At 60.0% G+C, this 19,324-nt stretch overlaps 2 protein-coding genes across 4 annotated transcripts; both read right to left on the bottom strand.

Moving 5' to 3' along the window:
• Positions 1–310: 310 nt before the first annotated feature.
• RAB1B (RAB1B, member RAS oncogene family) lies at positions 311–7,614 on the bottom strand. Its single transcript, XM_065937789.1, has 6 exons — positions 7,475–7,614; positions 5,644–5,716; positions 5,258–5,353; positions 5,052–5,147; positions 1,821–1,952; positions 311–1,719 (listed from the first exon to the last, which is right to left on the bottom strand). Exons 1-6 carry the CDS (start codon positions 7,486–7,488, stop codon positions 1,525–1,527), a joined length of 606 nt encoding a protein of 201 aa, XP_065793861.1. The 5' UTR covers positions 7,489–7,614; the 3' UTR covers positions 311–1,524.
• A 683-nt stretch (positions 7,615–8,297) lies between these two features.
• Positions 8,298–18,582, bottom strand: KLC2 (kinesin light chain 2). Of its 3 annotated transcripts, none has more exons than XM_065937787.1 (16): positions 18,101–18,582; positions 16,973–17,211; positions 14,263–14,493; positions 14,035–14,104; positions 13,155–13,377; positions 12,421–12,508; positions 12,225–12,326; positions 11,962–12,135; positions 11,738–11,837; positions 11,053–11,102; positions 10,882–10,949; positions 10,321–10,429; positions 10,059–10,217; positions 9,858–9,982; positions 9,576–9,639; positions 8,298–9,261 (listed from the first exon to the last, which is right to left on the bottom strand). In XM_065937787.1, the coding sequence occupies exons 2-16, from the start codon at positions 17,198–17,200 to the stop codon at positions 9,178–9,180; spliced, it is 1,875 nt and encodes a 624-aa protein (XP_065793859.1). In that variant the 5' UTR covers positions 17,201–17,211; positions 18,101–18,582; the 3' UTR covers positions 8,298–9,177. The 3 variants fall into 3 exon arrangements, with proteins under 3 accessions (XP_065793859.1, XP_065793858.1, XP_065793860.1); XM_065937786.1 differs by lacking the exon at positions 18,101–18,582 and adding an exon at positions 17,941–18,072; XM_065937788.1 differs by lacking the exon at positions 18,101–18,582 and adding an exon at positions 17,941–18,072 and having other exon boundaries at positions 9,582–9,639.
• Between the last annotated feature and the right edge of the window lie 742 nt (positions 18,583–19,324).

The raw sequence follows: 19,324 nt of genomic DNA, 5'->3' as shown, positions 1-19,324 counted from the left end.
CGGCCCAGCTCCCCAGCCCGAGCCGCCCGTGTGGGTGTCGGCGGCGGCTCACCAGGTGCTCACTGATGGCCGCTGCCTCCCTCCCTGCCGGAACCGTGCTGGGCCCGTGGGGACAGACCACAGCAGCACAAGCAGGCAGCTCTCCTAGCTCCAGGAACTGGGTCAAGGACTTCCAACAGCAACCCTAGGACACACAGCCCGAGCCAGGACCCCCGTGAAGTCCGCCAACTCCAGGGCTCCAGTTCCATCTACCCGCCCCAGGGCGGCCCCCACCACAGACCACACTCACACACCACAACTTCCTTGCAAAAACCCTCGGCTCACCCGAGGGCCAATGGAAATTTATTTTTTTGTCCTTTAAGTCTTTCCCCAAGTGGCTTTTCCTTGCAAAATGCCTGACATGACACCAGAAGGGAACCTGGGAATGGGGGGGGGCACCCCAAGGACTTAAATACAAGCTGGAGGGCAGGGCACATGTGGGACAGGCAAGAGACAGCACGAGGGACATGGCTTCTCAGGTAGAGACCAAAGGTTTGTCTTTCTGCAGGAAGAAGCTGTGTCAGAGGGCGGAGGGCTAGGATCCTGGGTGAGAGGGATGAAGTGGAGAGGCCCCCCCAAACCCTGGATGGCACCCACATTCCCAGAGAAGTAGCGACAGGGGGTGAGGATCTGCCCTCATGGGCTCCAAGGGACGGACGAGGGGAGAATAAGCCGGATGTGCTGCCTCAGGGGAAGGAGGGGGTGCCGGCAGAGAGAGGGTTAAGGCTGGTACCCAGCCTCTGGCATGGTGGGCCTTCCGCCTCCGCCTGCCTTGGGGACAAAGGGGCACGGTGGGCAGGCAGCACATGGGCCTGGCTCTGGCAGGGCAGGGGGCGGCAGGAGCAGGCTCCCTCTGGGCTCAAGACATAAGCCCAGCGCAGCTGCCCGCCCACCTGCCCTAGATGTGCTCACACCCCACCGCAGCTGGACGGCTGGAGCTCTGAGTGTGGGAGGGGCGGGGGGCTGGGTGGGGCCCCTGTGGCCCCACGCCCGTCCTGAGGTCCAGCCCAGGGCCCTGGATCCCAGGGCCTTGGATCCCCTGGTCCCATCCTAGCCCCAGGTGCTGACTACAGCCAGGGGCAGTAGAGGCCAGGGAGGCCCTCAGCTCTCGGGGAAGCGGGGCGGGTGCAGGGGAGAAGGAAGAAGAGTCAGGAGAGAGACCCACTGCAGCATACGTGGGGGGCGGGGAGACAGACAGACAGAGGAGCCCTCATCCCAAAGGTGTGTGGTGGGATATCTTTTAAAGTCCCCTAGAGGCAGCAGCAGAGCAAGCCCGCACCCCGACCCCAGCCACAGGTCCTGGGTGTCCTCCCCGGAGGGCCCGGGGCTCAGGGCGGCAGGCAGATGGGCCAGAGGGAGATGGGGAGCCCAGGACACCCCCAAAGCCACAGATTCAAATGCCCCGGAGAGGGAGGCCCCTCCTGCCCCCTTCAGGGGCATCATCTGGAGAAGGTGCCCCCTCCTGTCCCACCCCATGAGCCCCTCCTAGCAACAGCCACCACCAGCCTGCTTCACGGGGGTGCTATCGATCTTGAGGTTGGGCCGCTCACCCCCCGAGGCTGCCCCGGGCCCCATCCGCTTTTTGATCTCAGCAGCCATGGTCATGAATGCCTGTTCGACGTTGGTAGCGTTCTTGGCACTCGTCTCCAGGAAGGGGATGCCCAAAGAGTCTGCAAACTCCTGACGTGGGGAGAGAGGAGAGGAGGGGAGAGGAGGTGAGCGGCGGCAGGCCCCGGTCCCCTCACTGTGGTGTGCCCGGCGGCCTGGCCTGGCCCACTCACCTTGGCAGTGGTGTTGTCCACCACCTTCTTGGTGGTGAGGTCACTCTTGTTGCCCACCAGCAGCTTATTGACATTCTCGCTGGCGTAGCGGTCAATCTCCTGGAGCCACTGCTTCACGTTGGCGTAGGATTCCTAGAGGGACCAGATCAAAAGGTATTTTGCTCCCAACTGCAACCCCTACCCCAGGCCTGCAGAAAAAGTGCCTTGAAGGGAAGGTGGGTGTCCTGGGCTCCCGAGAAGCAGGCGCGCTGGGCTCAGGAAGCCAGAGGAAGCCCCATGGGGCTTAGCTCTCCTGCCTGCCCAACTCTGAGACCCCAAAAGCCAGGGCCAAGATGGCCCAGCTTCTTCAAACAGCCCCAACACCCAAATGGCTTAGGCCAAGGGCCAGCCAGTTCCTCCTGCAGCTGCTCGTGTCTCCCTGAGACACAGAAAAGGCCTAACCACACATAGGGAGCACATGGCATCAGAAGAGAGACAGGCCAGAGGGAAAACAGAAGCAAAGGGTAACTTAGCAAGACACAAGGTGGCCTTAAAATCCCATTAAGGTTGGAAACCTGGGAGCCCAGCGGCAGGTGGAGGACCCTCTCAGAGGAGGCCCTGGCCTAAGAGGGAGACAGGGATCCTGGGAGCGGGGCCTAATGTGCGTCCTACTTCTGGCACCAACAGCCTCCTCACTCAGCCCGGCTCTCCCGGCAGCCTGCCATGCCCCACCCCCTACTCCTGGCACACCGACAAAGCACAGAACTTTTAGGAACAGGCTTGAGCTAGAGCCGCTTTCCCTTCTTAGGAGCCAGAGTTCTGACGATTCCACACTGGGTTCAGACGTACACCTCCTGCCACGTCCCAGGCTGGGCCCTGGGCTGGACGCTGGGTTCAAATAACGGAACCATGCCTGGGCCCAGCCCTAAGCACTCACAGGACAGTGGGGGACCAGACTAGGACACATGCAAGGGCAAGACAGGGTGACCAGCGCTGCAGGGAGAGAAGGCAGGAGCTGGTGGAACTCCAGGACCATCTCAGCTCGGGGAGGTTACAGCTGACCTGCGCCTGCAGGGGTGAACTACCCCCGTATGGGTGCTGGTGGGGGGACAGGGAAGGTGTGGGGTGGGCGGGGTGGAGACAACACACAGGGTCACGGGGCGGGATGGGGTAGGAAGGGTATGGCGTCTTTGGGAGGAGGGGAAAGCTGAAAACTGCTGGGACTCAGGCCCTGGGCAGGGAAGCAGAGGAAGAGGCGGCAGGCCCGAGTGGGAAGGGGCCTAGCCTGGCTAAATCTTGGACAACCAGGAGCACACCTGTGTTCTGGGAAGATAGTCCTGGAAGGAGTGCAGAGGCCAGATCAGACTGGCAAGAAGATGGAGACGAACTGGGAGGTGGCTGGAATGATCCAGGGAAGAGCAGATGTGCCCTGAGCCAGGGAATGAGGCAGGCGAGAGCACAGGATTTAGTGAGCCGATTGTGGGCTTAGCCCCACTTCTGCCATTTACTGTATGACCCTAGATGTGTCACCTGACCTCTCTGAACCTGTTTCCTCACCTCAATAAAACAGTACCTCCCAGTGGGGCTGTTGTGAGCATGAGATAATGAATGCAGGCCTGTCTCATAACAAGTGCTTAATTAGCAAGAGCTGCTATTATCCTCATCACTGCTATTATTATGAGGGGACAGATTTGAGAGAGACGATGGGGAGAACAGAGGGGCCCGGCGACTGCTGGGATGGGGGAGGGAAGAGTTTTCCGGTCAGGCCAACAGGGACGCTGTTATAAAGATGAGGACGCAGGAGCCGGTTCAGGAAGACAGAGTGAGACCAGCAGAGGACACACTAGGTTTTGCAAACCGTCTAAAGCTCTGTGGGTGGCCTAGAGTCAGGTTAGGGGCATGAAAGGATGCACTGGTAAGCAAAGAACCCTGGGTTCACAAACACTGGCTTTGCCTTTCCTGGCTATGAAACCACGGGCAAGCAACTCAACATAGCTCCAAGCCTGTTTCCTCATCTGGAAAACAGGGACCCCACCATTTAGTTCACTGGGTAAGACTGTGAAGGTGAGAACTAACACAGACACAGTGCCAGCACAAGGCAGGACACAGAGGAGGTCCACGGTGATGGCTGCTTAGTTGTAGAAAACACAAAAGCCAAACCACAAGGTGGTCAGCATTGTGAAGGGGGAGTCAGGAGGCTGGGGGCCGTCAGGAAGCTTAAAATCTGGGGTGTGGAGGGACAGTACCGGACGGATCAGTAAAGTCACTGAAAAGAGAATCTAGGGCGGCAAGAGGTGGGAGAGCTGGAGACACTCACTTTTTCAAGGAGAGGGAAGAGAACACAGTTAAAAGCCATGAGAGGTCAATCATGGCAAAACTGAAATGAGGTCACAGGATTTTGCAGTTAGAGGTCCATCGTGACCTCCGCCTGAGTGGAGCACAGTTCACCCACAGCTTGTTGTCCAGGAGGCAGCGTGCGTCCCTGGCGAGCCGGAGTCCAGCTGCCCCTTGGAGCAGGAACTCCTCCTGGCCTGGGCTTGATGTAAGCGTCCCCATGTCCCCAGGGCCTGACCCCCGTTAAGCAACAAAGTTTAAAAACAACAAAGCTGGTAGAATCAGTAGGCCTGGGCTTTCAGACTCTGCCACTTGAGCAGCTTCAGGGAATAAGAAAGTCTTACCACCCCGACCCAATTCTTCATCTGTGAAATGGGAATGTGATACAGACCTCTTTGGAATGATAGGAGCATCAAAGGGCTGTGACAGAATCTGTGAACTGTAAAGCGTGGCAGGACCGTTTCTCGCTGTTAACATCACCACTGCTGCCACTGACGTGTGACTAAGGTTGCCACAGCAGACTCAGGGCTCCCAGCACTCTGCTCATACGGGCCCAGAGCGCACAGCTCCTTTACTTCCTGTGTAAGCCCCCCCACTGCTTCTCCACAGGGTCTCTGCCCAGGAGGCCATTAGCCCAGCACAGCAACCAATCAGCTGACTAATCCATGAAACAGAGGTGCGTGGAAGGCCTGAATAAGGTTTGACAGGGAGGTGAGGCCTGGTTCTGCCAAGGCCCTGCAGCAGGGCCTGCCTGGGGAGGATCCATTTCTGCAGTTATTTGCCTCCTTGTGAAATAAGTCCAGGAACAGTCTCCTTTCCGGGCAGCATGAGGAAGAGAGGACGGGAACAGTAAAAAGAAGCAAAAGCCAAAGACCCAAGGCTGAGGAGGCAAAGGGGGGACGGTAAGCCCAGAAGTACCTGGTCTGTGACGTCGTATACCACGATGATGCCGTGAGCCCCCCGGTAGTAGCTGGAAGTGATGGTCCGGAACCGTTCCTGACCAGCTGTGTCCCACTACAAGGCAGTCGGAGAGGGGGCAGGTCAGCCCGGGGCTCCGTGCCCAGAGCCCCTCCCCTCTGAAGGCAGATGCCTCCGCGCCGGGCTCTGGGAGCAGCCACACTCACGATCTGAAGCTTGATGGTTTTGCCGTCCAGCTCAATGGTCCGGATCTTGAAGTCCACCCCGATGGTGCTGATGTAGCTCTCTGTGTATGTGTCGTCCTGGAAGACCGGGGGTCAGGGGGATGGCCTGAGCAGACAGGTCTGGGGCCCATCTGGAAAACCTCCCTCTGGCTCCCTCCCCCGCCTGAGTGCCTCACTGCTGAGCCCCAGTTCTCACAGCCCAGCCTGCCAGCCCTGTGCCCGTGCTCAGTCAGATATGCTGCCGGTAGGTCCTGCCCCTTCACCCCTGGTCTCCTGGGTCTCGCAACCACTGTTCTCTGTGTCGCCCCACCTCCCTCAGGCCACCAGCCAGGACCCTAGATGGACGGTATGGGAAGCTTCTTACTCACAGCAAACCGTAGGAGCAGGCATGACTTGCCCACGCCCGAGTCACCAATCAAAAGCAGCTTAAACAGGTAGTCACTGGAGAGAAAGGATGGGAAGATGTGAAGGAAGGCAGGGAGCCTGCCTGCCATCACCCTGAAATCACAACTACAGCATTCTCCCACACCTCGAGGTGTGCCTCGGATGAGGGTAGTGAGGCACTCAGAAGACCCTCCTGCAAGTCCCGGGCTGGGGAGGGCTGACCACACCCCATAACACAGCTGGCCCAAAGGGAAGCATCTGAATTTCCACTTTGCAGCGAAGAAAACAGAAGCACAGAAAGGAACGTGACTTGCCAAGGATCACAACCAGTCAGGTGACAGAGTTGGGTATCCCAGCCTGGTTCCTGATAGACTCCATGGTTTAGAGTCAAGCAGGGAAACCCTACTGCACTGCCCTGTGCCTGGACCTGACTGGGCAGGAGAGGCCCCAGAAGTGGAAGCCAGGGCCCAGCCTAGAACTTATGAACTGAATTTCTACGTAAAGAGCCTGGTATGAAGCCTCTAAGAAGAGAGGGTCAACAAGTGGCAATGATGCTTAGATAGCATCACTGACTCAGTGGACATGAATCTGAGCAAACTCCTGGAGACAGTTAAGGACAGGGAAGCCTGGTGTGCTGCAGTCCATGGGGTCACAAGGAATTGGACACGACTCAGTGACTGAACAACAAAATGTATCAAGTTTACACTGGTGCCTGGCCCTGTGCTAAGTACTTCAAATTCATCATCTCATTTACACCTTACAATAGTCCACTGAAGTGAGTGCTTTTATTTCCAACTAATGAGGAAACCACACGCCAGAGAACGGAAGCAACTTGCCCTAACTGACACAGCTGTTAACTCTGATATTGGAAACCAGGTTCAGACTCCAAAGTCTCCTTGAAAGCCTGTTGGTACCCTTCTCTGTTTCCCCTTACGATCCAGCTCAGAGCTTCACCCTTCCCCAAGGAAATGTGAAGTCTGGATCTGGAGAACAAAAAGGAAGTAGCAGAAGAGGAAGAAGATAACTGACACTTGGGGAAAGCTGTCAGTGAGAAGTCGGGCAGAAACGTGGGCCACCTACCCGTAGGGGGAGTGACCACGAAGTGAGGAGAGTTTGAGGAACAAAAAGAATCCCACTGGAAGGGTGGAAGCAAATGCCACATTCGTGTAAACTTCATCCGCAGGGTGACGGCGAAAGGAAGGGGTGTGACAGTGGCGCCGGGGCTTGCGCAAAGGTGAGGGGAGGGCGGGAGGGGACCGGCCGCCGGGGGCGACCAGGCACTTTGATCCAGCAGCCCGGATGGGAGAGGCTGCTTGCGAGTTACCCGGAGGGCCAGCCTCCAGGAACCGGATTCCGGGAGGACGGGAGAGCAGAAAGTACCGCCCGACCTAAACGGCCCGAGTCTGGACCGAGACCAGAAATGCTGATGACGGGCTCCACTATCAGGACTGTCGTCAGCTCCCCGATCGCCACTCTAAGGCAGCAGGTGGGGAAACTGAGGCCTGGAAAGAGCGGGGATGCAGGGTCACCTGACCGACAAGGCCTGGTGGTGCCGGTGCCTCGGGCTCCAAGTGGTGCCCCTCGGGGTCGCAGTCTCCAGGCCCGTGTGCGAGAACTCGGGGTGTCGAGTCAGGGTCCTGGGGCCCCCGGGGGAGGGGCAGGACCCGGATGTGAGGGGGGGGAGGTCAGCGGAAGAGGGGACCCGGATGTGGGGGCGCCGCGCAGCCCTGACCCGGGCCGGACAACCCCGGTAAGCGTACAGTCCCGTACTCGGGATCGAGGCTGCGCCGCACGGCGCGGGCGGGGCGCACTCACTATTCGGGGTTCATGGCGGCGGCGGCGGCCCGCTCGGTCGCTCCCAGTCGGCTCTGCTCCGCCTCCCGTTCCAAGATGGTGGCCGCTCCGCCCCAGAGGCCCCGCCCGCGAAGCGCAGGCGCAAACGTCCCCGACTGGGGCCTCGCCGCATTGCTTTTCGGAACTTGTAGTCCCCATACGTTGTCCAACTCATTCCCGCCGCGCAGGCGTAAACCGAAGAGCCCGAATCTCCTAGCCCACGCACCCTCATCGCCGCGCATTGCCTTCTGGACCTTGTAGTTCGCTCCCTAGACGCACCTGGGCTTAAGAACGGCGCTCGGCAGCCTCACCGCGTCCCGGCGTTGGGATGCTCAATTTAGTGCTCGGATTGGCGTTTCACGTCTGACAGAGGCATTCATCCTTACACTCCCCGCTTCCGGGAATATTAGTAAAAGTTCATTTATCAAGGGTTTTTGGTGTGCTGGCGCTCCTAACTCCCAGCCACAACCCCAGGAAGGTGTCACCCACATTTTATAGGTGAAAAAAATCGAGTCTCAGTAACTCGCCCAAGGTCAAATAGCTTGGTCAGGGACAAAGCTCAATCAAAATCTATGATCTATAGAATCTCAGAGATGAAGGTTGTTAGAAAAAACTCCTGAATCTGTGGGGCCCCCAAACAGTTCCGGGATAGAAGCCTACTGGGATCCAGCTGCGCGGAACCAGATGTGAACCAGACACACACACATTCTCATACTCGCAGCCTCTCCCGACCCCACTCCCAACCTAGAGACGTAGAGACACTAGGAGCTCTCGGCCTCCGCCCCAAAACAAGCCCGGCTCAGAGTCAAACCGTCTTTATTTCTACAGCAACATTTGAAAATAGAGAGCGACCGCCTCACTTCCCAACTGGGGTTGCCCCTCCTGCCACTGGGGGGCCATCACTGCCCCTCGCAAGAAGCAGCAGACGCGGGCGGAGGCGTGGCAGGATGGCTCTTGTGGGCGGTGCCCGGGACGAGGTCAGGCCGAGCCTGGGCGGTGCGGGCGGGGCAGTGCATAAGACCCGGCTGCAGGGCAGGGCCCGGCGGGGAGAGGACCGGTATGGGGCAGGGTTTCCGTCCTCGGACACGGGGCGATGGCGGGTCCGGGCGCACCCCTAAGAGGCCGGGAGGAACGCGAGAAGGCCCAGAGAACCCTTTGGGGAGGCGCCGCCCCTGAGATGTGGAGCCAGGGAGATACCACCGCGCGGAATGGGGGTGATTAAGGCCTGGGCGGTACCACTAGAGAAGGGTGGGGTGAGGCTGGATAGTACCAAGGACGGAGGGGAGGGGTGCGGCCAATAACTTATTTCTCTATATACAGAAGCAACGGCCGGGGGAGGGCTGGGTGCTGAAGGGACTGCAGGTGCTTAGTGTTTTTGGATCGCGGGTCTGCGGAGAGCGGGCCGCTGAGTCTCTCTACCTTGGAGACCCTGCCCAACCCCTCTGCTGGCCCTGAACCTAGGGAAGAGGGGTCCTGCTGGAAGGAATAAATAAGGGGGAGAGCTGGAGCGGGAGGGCCCAGCCTCCAGGGCTCAGGCTAAGATGATAAAGGGAGGTTACCCTGAGATTGAACAGAAAAGATAGGGGTCCTTGGAAGAGACGGGAGGGCAAGCAGCAGGCCCATGCGCAGGGCAGGGGTGGGGACAGTGCCGGTGGAGGCTCTGGTGAACGGCTGCCCCTTCAGGATTAGCCCACGAGGGAGTTTCGTCGGGAGAGGTCCATGGAGCTGGAGCTGAGGGTGCGGCTGTCAGAGAGGCCTGTGCCTCCAGGCTGTGGGCAGAGGGGCAGGTGGCTCAGCCGTGTGCTGCCGCCAGTCTGCTTCCCTGGCCGGAAGGGGCCTGCCAGCCAGAGCCCCTGGTGCCCTGACACTCCCACCCACCTCCACAGTCACTGTGTTTGCTGCTGGCCGCTCATAGGCAGCACCCAGCTTTCCCTCATGTTTTCCCAGGGTTCAGCCAGGCCTGGGATGAAGACAGGACTGGAAGTGTTGTTGCCAGATGAACAGGCAGGCTTGAGCAGCTTGGCAGGTACTCATGCAGGCCCGAGGCTGGGGCCTCAGCTGCCGGATGCTGACCACTACCTACCCGTACCTGGACTGGCTCTTCCACACTCTTGTTGAGGAAGTTGAGGGAACTGGCCCGCTTCATCCTGAAGGGAAAGGGCAGTCAGGATTTGTCCATGGTGGAACTCAGGGAGGACGGGGAAGGGCCATGTTGGGGCTGGGGAAGTAGGCTTGCGGAAGGGAGGCGGATGGGGTGGGGGATGGGGCTTCAGCGAGACAGAGTTCATCCTGGGTCGGGAGTTCAGCTGGGGTTGGTAGGTTGTTGGGTGGGTTCTCGAGAGGCTCACCGGGATGGGGGGCTCACCTGGGGTTTGGGGGCTCCTGGGGACCACCCCCCTGCAGCTTCTTCACCAGCATCTCACTGCTGCGCCTCAGGGCATCCCGGAGCTTCCCGAAGGAGCCGCTGCGCCGTAAGGAGCCGCTGCCGTCCTGCAGGGAGGCCGACAGGTTTGTCTCTGCCTCACCAGCTACACAGCCCCCTGAGCCAGCCAGCCCCTGGACTCACCCCGCTCCACTCGGCTGCAGGCCCTGCCTCCTCGAGGTCAGTCTCAGACCTAGCCCCCGCAGCCCCGGGCACGTCTCGGATGCCACGGCGGTCTCCGCGCCCGCTGCCGCCATCCTTCAGGAGCTCCACCACCTTGGTCTGGCTCGCGGGGTCCAGGCCCTGAAGTGGGGGCAGAGCGTATCAGGCAAGCAAGGGGCCCCGATCGGATCACACATCGGGCCACGCAGGCCCCTGCCCGCACCCCTCGTGCCTGTCACCCTACCTGCTTGCGGCTGCGGCTGGCACAGTCCTCCAGTGTGTGCGCGGCTTCCAGCTTGCCCTGGCGCCGGTACAGGGCCCCCAGACTGCGCAGGGTGGTGTTTACCGTCGGGCTGCGGACAGGGAGCAGGGCGGTCTCTGACTCTGTGCACCCAGGAATCAGGGCCCACCCTGACACCCAGCCCCCCGCTGCCACTGAAGAGCCTCCAGCCAACCAAAATGGAGCCCCTCCGGCAGGCCGGGCCCTGGTCGAGGTCCGCCTGGGTTCACCTCTATCTTAGGAGATCCCCCCAGGGCCCTAAGTGGGATGTCGCCTCCCAGGACTGAAAGCTGGGAACCCCAGGAACGAGATCATCAGGTTTTCCTGGGAGGATAGAGCCTTTCTGGGACAGGTGGCCTGTGACCTGGGCCTCGAAAGACGAGCTGACAGAGAAGCAGCGTGTGTTCCAAGGCTGAGCAGTTTAAATCGGGGTTCTGAATCAGGCCTAAGTGGAATGAGCATTACCAGCTGGCCTTGGCGCCCACCCACGATGCCGACCCCCTCCCGCCTCTCTGCCCTCCTCACCTGTCTACTTTACAGGCCTTGTACCAGCTGCCATATTCCCCGTAGGGGGTGCTGTCCCGGCGCTTATCCTGGGGGAGACGTACATGGGAGGCGGGAGAAGGTCCCCCTGCACACCGCCCGCCTCGGCCTCTCTCCACGGATACCCGCCCCGGCCCTGCCCCAAGGGGCTACCTTGCTCTCCTCCCGCTCCTCTGCGTGCATCCAGATGGGCTTGTTGTCCCCTGCGGGGGGAGAGGGGCTGTCACAGCCTCTCATGTAGGCCTTTCCTGGGTGGGCTGGACACAGGACTGGGGTTTGGGTGGGGGGGTCAGGGGCACTTGAGAAGGACCAGGGTTGGCCTTTGTTGGATGAATGACTGGACAAGAAACAGACCCCAAACATGACCCACCCTCTCCTGGAGTAGAGGAGTCTGGCCCAGGCCTGTGCTTGAGGAACTTATGCCTGGGGGTCTTGGTGAGCAGACGCTTGCAGACCCCAGGACCCTGATCTGAGATGGTGCTCAGTCCAAGCAATGGGCCAGGCTGAGGGGTCTAAGAGCAGGAAGTGATTGACCGTCAGGGGCCAGGAAGGTGGCTTCCCAGACGGGGAGACATTTGGGCCGGGCCCTCCCGGTGAGCATGTGTTGCCCAGTAGAGCAAGGGGGAGAGGCTCAAAGCTGAGGGCACAGGTGTGCACAAGGAGGGTATTGCATGGATCCAGCCCCCCTGGAGGCCGTGAGAGTTGGGTGTGTGTGCACACATGTGGCTGCAGACCAGCCAGACCCCCGGTGCGAGGCCTGCCTGGCCGAGGTGTTTGCCGTGGGTGCTGGTGGCTGAGCCGGCCTGCCCCGGATGAGCCCCTCGGCAGCCCTGCTCACCGCTGACAGAGCCGAACTCCTTCTCGTGAGCGCGGGTGAGGATCTCCTTGTACAGGGCCTCCGCATCCTGGTATTTGCCCTGCTTCAGGTAGCAGGAGGCCTGGAGGGGCAGGGCCCAGAGGTGAGCAGGAGGGAAGAAACTGAGTCTCCCCCTCCTCCCGCCCCTCTGCCCCCTCCTCCAGGCCCCTCCGCCCCCTCCCCCAGGTGCCTCCGACCCCGGACACCAGGTTGTTCTTGGTCTTGGCCACGTTGGGGTCGTCAGGACCCAGGCGTGTGGCGTAGATCTCCAGCGCCCGCCGGTAGTAGTATTCCACCTCCTCGGCTTTGCCCTGGTTCTGGCACAGCAGGGCCAGGTTGCTCAGCTGCTTGGCCACATCTGGATGAAACTTGCCCAGGACCTGGGACCAGAGCAGGAGCCAGTGGCTGGGCTCGGGCCGGCCAAGGGCCCCCCAGCCCCGCTGGCCAGCCCTGTCCTGCCTGCCCCCACCTTCTCCCGGATCTCCAGCGCCCGCTTGCACAGAGGCTCAGCCTCCTTGTACTTGCCCCGCTTGCCATACAGGACCGCCAGGTTGTTCAGTGTCGCAGCCACCTAGAGTGGGGGAGAACGGAGGCTCCAGGACCCTGGGCCCGGCCGGTCTCTGGGACCTGGAAGTGCAGAGGGGCGGGGAGGAAGCCTCACTCACAGCTGGGTGGTCCTTGCCCAGGGTCTTCTCGCGGATGGCCAGGGCATCATTGAGCAGGTGGGCGGCCTCCTTGTACTTGTTCTGGTCCCTGGGGGCAGGTGGGAGCTGATGAATGGTATCCTCCAGCCCAAGGCCCTCCTCCTAGCGGTCCCAGATCACTGGGGTCACTCATTCTGCCTGCTCTGATGAGTGAGCTCGATAGGGGTATGACCCAGGCGTTGGGAAGCGTGGTCAGCCCCTGCCCTTCGGCCTGGGGGGCTCTGTGCAGGAAAGAGGGGCTCTACACGCGGTGCTGCGTATGAGCGGACTCCCCCGTGTCCCGCCCTCACTGCCCGTGCCCAGTGTTCTGTGTGGTCTGTTCCCCACGGCCTCTGCTCCTGCTGCCCTTTCTGCCAACAAAACCTTCTCCAGCCCTCTTACGACTTTGGGCAAACTCAACTTTCACCAGAGACCCTCCTCAAGCCGCCGGTGCTGGAGAAGCTGAGCCCCCAGCATGCTTCTGTGTTGCCCCCTCCCCAGTTACGTCCAAGCCTGTTTCCCGCACTAGACTGAGGCATGTTCACGGGTGTAACTCAGGCCCCCTGTGGGCTCAGCCCTCTCTGGGGACAAGATCCTCTGTCTCTGTCACCCCGCTGCCTGGTAGAACCCGAGTCCTGGCCCATTGCAGGCACTGGGCTTTGTCATCCCCAGGAAGAGCGCTCCGGCAGATGACTGCAGTCAGGGAAGGGCCTCACCGGTAGACCAGCGCCAGGATGTTCAGCATGGTGGCCACGTCTGGGTGGTCATGGCCTGACGTCTTCTCCAGGTCCTCCAGGGCCTGCTTGCAGAGGGGCACGGCCACCTCGTAGCGGCCCTGGGAGGCGTACTGGATCACCAGGTTGTGCAGGGTGCGCAGCCGCGCCGGGATTTCATAGCCCCCATGCTGGGCGGCCACATCGCCTCCTCCAGGGCTAGGGGCTGCGAAGCCAAGGGGAGGAGGTCAGACGGACCAACTATCCCCCAAGCTGGGGGATAGCTTTGACTGATCTCAGGCGTGGCCCTGGGCAAATCACTAACTGTAACCCTCTGTCAGTTTCCCCATCGATAGCGTGGGTCTAGTCACTCCATAGAAAGAGAGGGTGGAGTCCCAGATCCAGTAATTCAAGCTATGTGGCCCAGAGCAAGCCGCCTAACCCCCAAGTGGAGCGTCTGCCTCCTCATTTGCAGAAGGGAGGCTCTGATTGACACATGACATGATGAACAAAGCCAGCACTGGCCTGGGGCTCCGCACTGTGTGCATGCGTCCTCCTTTAACCCTCGGGGGAGGCTCGGAGAAGAAAAGAAACTCTACCAGCGGTCACAGAGCAAATGAGTGCAAGTCAGGGATCACACCCGGGCCGGGTGGGTCCAGGGCTCCGAATTGTGCTGCCTGCTTCTCACGGAACTTGAAGTGATGAGAGAAGCAACAGGTAAAGCCGGCCTTTTAAACTCACATGCTGGGATGTTATGATCAGAAATGAGGCAGGGAAGAACCTGGTGGTCACTCAGACCTTGTTTCCTGTGACCTCTGGGCCCTAGGGACCGGTTCACCCAGCCTTCCTTCCCCACCCCCAGAGCCAGCCGCCCCTCCAGAACCTGGGTTCTGCTCCTCCTCACTGGGGAACAGGTCATCCAGAGAGTCTTTGGGGACATCCCCTTTGTCCTCCTGGGGAGGGAGACAGGGTGTCAGGGAAGGTGGGCAGCCCAGGGGTCAGCGGGCTAGGTGGGAACTGCACCTGCTCCCTGCCACCTCCCCTGCTTCCAGCCCCCCTCACCGCCCCCCACACCCTACAGTGGCCTTGCAGTGGCCACGCCAGGGCTCACGTGGGGGGAGGTGTCCTCATCCAACTTGCGGATCTGGCTCATGAACAGCAAGTGCTGCTTCTCCTCCTCGAGCTGGGCCACGGCCTGCTCGCTGCGCTGCAGCTTCTGCTGCGTCCCCGCCAGCTCCTCACGCAGCCACTGGTTCTCCTGCACCAAGCGCCGCACCTGGGCCCGCAGCTTCTGCTTCTCTGACTCCACAGCCCCCAGGTGGCTCGAGAGCGCCAAGATCACCTGTGGCAGCCAGCCGGGATGGAGGTCAGAGCCCTGTCCACCCGCCCCCACACCCCGCTCAGCCTGGGCCTCCTGGGGCCCAGAGAAGAGCCAGGTCTGGAGGAGCTGCCAGCCTGAGGGTCCCAAGTTCTCTTATTGAGGGAGTTTTGCTCCAGGGCCTCAAACAGACCACACACAGCCTGAGACCTGAACCCAGGAGGCTTGGGGATCCCCAGCTCCTTCCTTTAGCAGTAGGGACCCCTGGGCTCCCAGGTTGGCTTTGCTAGACTCTGAAAGAACCCATCATCCCCTTTCCTGGGGCCTCCAGCTAGCCCTCCGCATCGATGTCCAGCTCCTTGCTGGGTCGTTCTGACCACGAAGAGTGCTCACTGGGGTGCTGCCCATTCTGCAAGCTGGCTGCTCTCTTCCTGTCTCTCCTAGGAGTTGTATTCAAGCCCTGTAGCCAGAGCCACTATATCACTGCCCCTGGCCCGGGGCTAGCACTTTTCCAAAGATTCCTGAGAGATGGCTGAAAGGATACCAAGAGACCCTATCCTGACTTCTGCCCAGAGGCCACCTGCAGCTCCCAGGGAGGGAAGGAGTATGTGTCCTAAACCCCTGGTTTTCTGGGGAACCAGAGGGGCAGGGAAGGGGATCCAGGGGCCTCAACTCCCATCCTTCTCCCTGACCTCCTTTCCTGAGCTTCCAGGCTCTTCCTGCCTTGAGGCCTTACTAGGCGCTACCGTTTCTCCATCCTTCATGGTCAGGGTCATTTCTGCAGTGAAGCCTCTTCCCTCTTATGCTCTCAGCCCCAGGAAAGCAGAATACCTCACCCACCCCCCACGCCATCCTGTCCTCCACCTGTACCTGCCCTGGGAGGGTGCCTCGGTATGTTCATCTCTGTACCTGGCAGTCAACTGGCCAAGGAGTGAATGACCAACACATTGCCCTTCCAGAGGGCTGGCAGTCTAGAACCATGTGCTTTCTAGTTGACGAGCAAACACCCAAGTGGCAGGTGTTTTCACAACCGCTAGCTGTTTAAAAAAATTCCCTAAACAGCCTGGAAGTATACACAGCAGATGGTGTGATCCTTCTTTTAAAAACAAGGAAACCAAGATGATACCACCTGCCTAGGCCTCACGGAGCCAGGCAGTGTCTCAGCCAAGATCTGAGTGGGCCAAGACTTTTCCTGAGAGTCTAACTGCTTGGGGACCCCAGTGCCTCCTGGACATCGCCATCTGCATGTCATCCTGGCAGCCCCAGCTCCTTAAGAGGGCCCAAACAGAACTCCTGATCTATTCACATTCTCTTCTTCTTTTTTTAAAAAAAACTTATTTTTATATTTTTTATCTCTTGGCTGCTGTGCACAGCATATGGGAATCTTAGTTCCCCGACCAGAGATTAAACCCACGCCTCCTGCACTGGGAGTGCAGAGTCTTAACCATTGGACCACCAGGGAAGTCCCCCTTTTCCTCTTAATTTGCTCAGACTACAAACTTGGGAGTTGACCTTCTCCCTCTCCTTTAGTTCATCCCCAGGCCCTGCTGGACCTACCTCCAGAACGTCTAGAACTCACCCCCTTCTTACTACCTTCATGGCCACCCCTTTACTCCAAGTTGCCATTCTCATTTGAATTCCAGTAGTGGCTTCCTAACACCTGCTACCTCTTACCCTGACCCATCCTCATTCATTCTCCACACCTCAACCAGAGAGAGTTTTTAAAGCCTAAGCCAGACTGTGTTCTGTGACTGCTTAAACCCTCCAAAGGCTTCCTGACTTCCTAAGAATAAAACCCAGACTAATAAGGCCCCTGCCTTCTCCACAGACCTTTTCTGCCCCTCTCTCTTTCCTCATGAAGCTCCAGTCAGACAGGTCTTCTCTTAGTTCTCCCACCACAATGAGATCTTTTCTACCACAGGACCTTTGCACACACAACATCTCACTCTCCTCCTTTTTTGTTCTGTCACTCAGGTCTTGATTTAAATGCCATTCCTTCAGAAGTGTGGCTTGACCAATAGATAAAACCTCCTGCCATAAGTTTTTTTTTTTTTGAGAACTCACTGTAACATTAAATAAATACATGTATTTCTGACTCTTCTCCTACTAGACCTGGCAGGGATCTTGTCTGTCTTGGACCTGTATCCCTGACACCTAACACATTTCCTGGCGCTCAGTAGGCACTTGATAACTTACCTGTTAACAAATGAATAAAAGAATAAATGAGGGGAGGAGTCCTTAAGGACTTCCTTTTTGTTTCCCTAGGCCATGCAGTCTCTGCTAGGTAGCAGAGAAGTCAGACGATCAGCCTTCCTGGGCCCAGGTCCAGCTAGGGTCTCCAAAACCCATCCATTTCTTCAACAGATATCTACCGGATCCTACCATAAGGCTCCAAGGCACAGGTTCTTCCTTCCATGCTGATTCTGTTACTACAGTGCCAGGATTTCTCTGGAAGGCTCCGTCCCTCCCATGACCTCCCTCCTCAGCACTCCGGACCAGCTACCTGGGCCTCCCCCAGTCCCAGCTCGATGGCCTCCAGGGATCGGCGCAGGAGGACACAGCGCTCCTGTGAGCCTGGCTCGGCCTCACTAGCTTCATGAGCGACCAGGGGAGCGAGAAGGGCACGATGCTCCCCGCGCAGGGTCTCTAGCCCTTGGATGACGGCCTTGGTGCCCAGCACGATCTCATCCTGGCTCAGCTTCTCCTCCCGAGGAAGCACCATCGTGGCCATGGCCGTGCCTCCTGTGAAGGCGAGAAGGCGGGCAGAGGGTGCCGGGCCTGGGGCCACGCCGCTCTCCGCCCCGGATTAGGTAAACACCTAGGCCCCCCCGGACGCCTGGATCCCCCGGGTGCCCGGTCCCCCAGGGAGCAGCCCGCACCGTGCTCGCGCTCGGCCTACAGGGGGCGCGCTCTGCTCGTCTAGGCCCGGGAGACGCAATGCGGTGCGACCCGAGGCTGGACCCGGATTCCGCCCAGACCACCGGCTCAAGGCCGGCTTAGGCAACCCGGTCTCGGGGCTTCCCCGGAGGCTCCCTTAGAACAGGAGGCGCCAGAGGACGATCCTACTGGGATCGTGAGGGGTTCACTCCCGTGCGGAGACACCAGCCCCTCTGAGAGATCCGGTCCCAGCTTCCTCGGGCAGCGCCCCCTCCCCAACAGGCAGGCCGAGCCACAGAGCCCTCCTCCTGGCAGGCCGACCCTGGGGAGACGCTCCCGCTAAGGAGCTGAGATTGCGGGGTTCCTCGCCCCCTCCCCCCCCCCCCAGGCCTCGCCCACGACGACCCCTCCCCGTAGGCCAGCATGACATCCTGCGGACCCCTTCCCTGAAAGCTCCCGACCCCCGTCATCCAGGGCCGCGCCCCCTCCCCGCGGGCCGGCCTGGTCCTCCTCTCCTGAGCCGCGCCCTAGACGACCCCTCCCCTAAGGCCGACACCAAGCTCCCTTCCCCCAGCCCGATCGGCCCGCGCGGACCTCAGTCTCCCGCTCGGGCCCGCCTCCCGCTCCGGCTCCGGCTCCGGCTCCGGCTCCGGTGCCGCTTCACCCGGACCAGCAGCCGAGAGCGGGTCCCGCCGCCTCCATCCCGCCGGCCTTCCCAGCACTCCCTGCGCAGCCTTAAAGGTGAAGCCGATACCTTGGCGGCGTCGGAGGGGGCGAAACACTCCTTTCGGCCGGCAGGCTGCCTTAAAGGAGCACGCCTGCGGGGCCCACTCCAGGCCAGGGGGAGGGGCCCGGGGCGTGGCCGTCAGCGATGGGGCGTGGTCACCGAGGCGTGGGGCGTGGGCTATCCCGGCAAGTGGGTTCGCCGCCGCCGCCACCTCCCAAGCTCCTGCGGCCTCGGAGTCCTTCGCTGTAACCCACCCCGAGGCCGCGGGAGTGTGGACTGGCTGGCGAGGATGTGGACCTGAACTTACCTTATTTTGCGGCCAGAGAGGACGGCGGGAGAAACTGAGGCCCAGGGAGAAGGCCCGGCCTCCTCAGAGTCCAGGTCGGGACATTTGACATTTATTGGCATTGAATGAGGCGAAGTGCCACTTTCTGAGCTCTCACTACGTGCCGCGTGCTTGGATGCCTTAAGTGCATTTAACGCTTACAAAGACGGAATAAAGCGGGCACTGCTATTATCCCAGTGTCACAGATAATAACCCTACACTCATTTGTCTCTCATCGGTGGTTATGCCCCACCCAGTTCCTTTGGAGCTGTCCTGGTCCCATGAGGTAGTTCCCGGCATCTTAGGGCCGCTTCCTGGGAGGAAGGAACAGAGGCTTCTGGCCGTGAAAGAGAAAAAGGTGACAAGGGGCAGCCAGGCATTGGCAGAGACACTCTTGACCCTGTGGGTGGGCACCACCGCGAATGCTGTGCTGGACGGTCAGGACAAGGTGATGTCATTCAGGGCTCAGGTGAGACGTCATCTCAGAGAGCCCTTCCCTGATTCCCCGCACCCTTATGCAGAGCAGCCCTCCAGCACATCTCATGCACCCATCAGGCCAAGATCTGCATGTCTTGTTCATTCCCAGAGAAACTCCTGGCCACCACATGGCAACACTCAGTGAATGTTGTTTTTTTAAGAAGGGTGCACCTGTTGGCCCAGGTTTGGGCCTGGCACTCCGCAGCCCTGGGCTGCTGGCCACCCTGGCTTTACCTCCACTGCTTTTAGGTCAACATCCCTAGAAGAGACCTCTCTAAGAGACAGTACCTGCCCAGCAAGGCCTGGCACTGGTACCCAGGGATCTGGGGTGTTCCTCTTGTGTGAGGGATGCTCAGACTCTACCAAGTTCAGTGTCCTGGTGAATGAACCCTGTGAGCATCGTCTCTGGCAGAGATGTTCTGACACCCCCCCAGCTCAAGTATGTTCTG

This window comes from Muntiacus reevesi, chromosome 5, assembly GCF_963930625.1.
Source record: "Muntiacus reevesi chromosome 5, mMunRee1.1, whole genome shotgun sequence".
Taxonomy (NCBI): Eukaryota; Metazoa; Chordata; class Mammalia; order Artiodactyla; family Cervidae; genus Muntiacus; species Muntiacus reevesi.
This window is presented reverse-complemented; position numbering and strand designations above follow the sequence as displayed.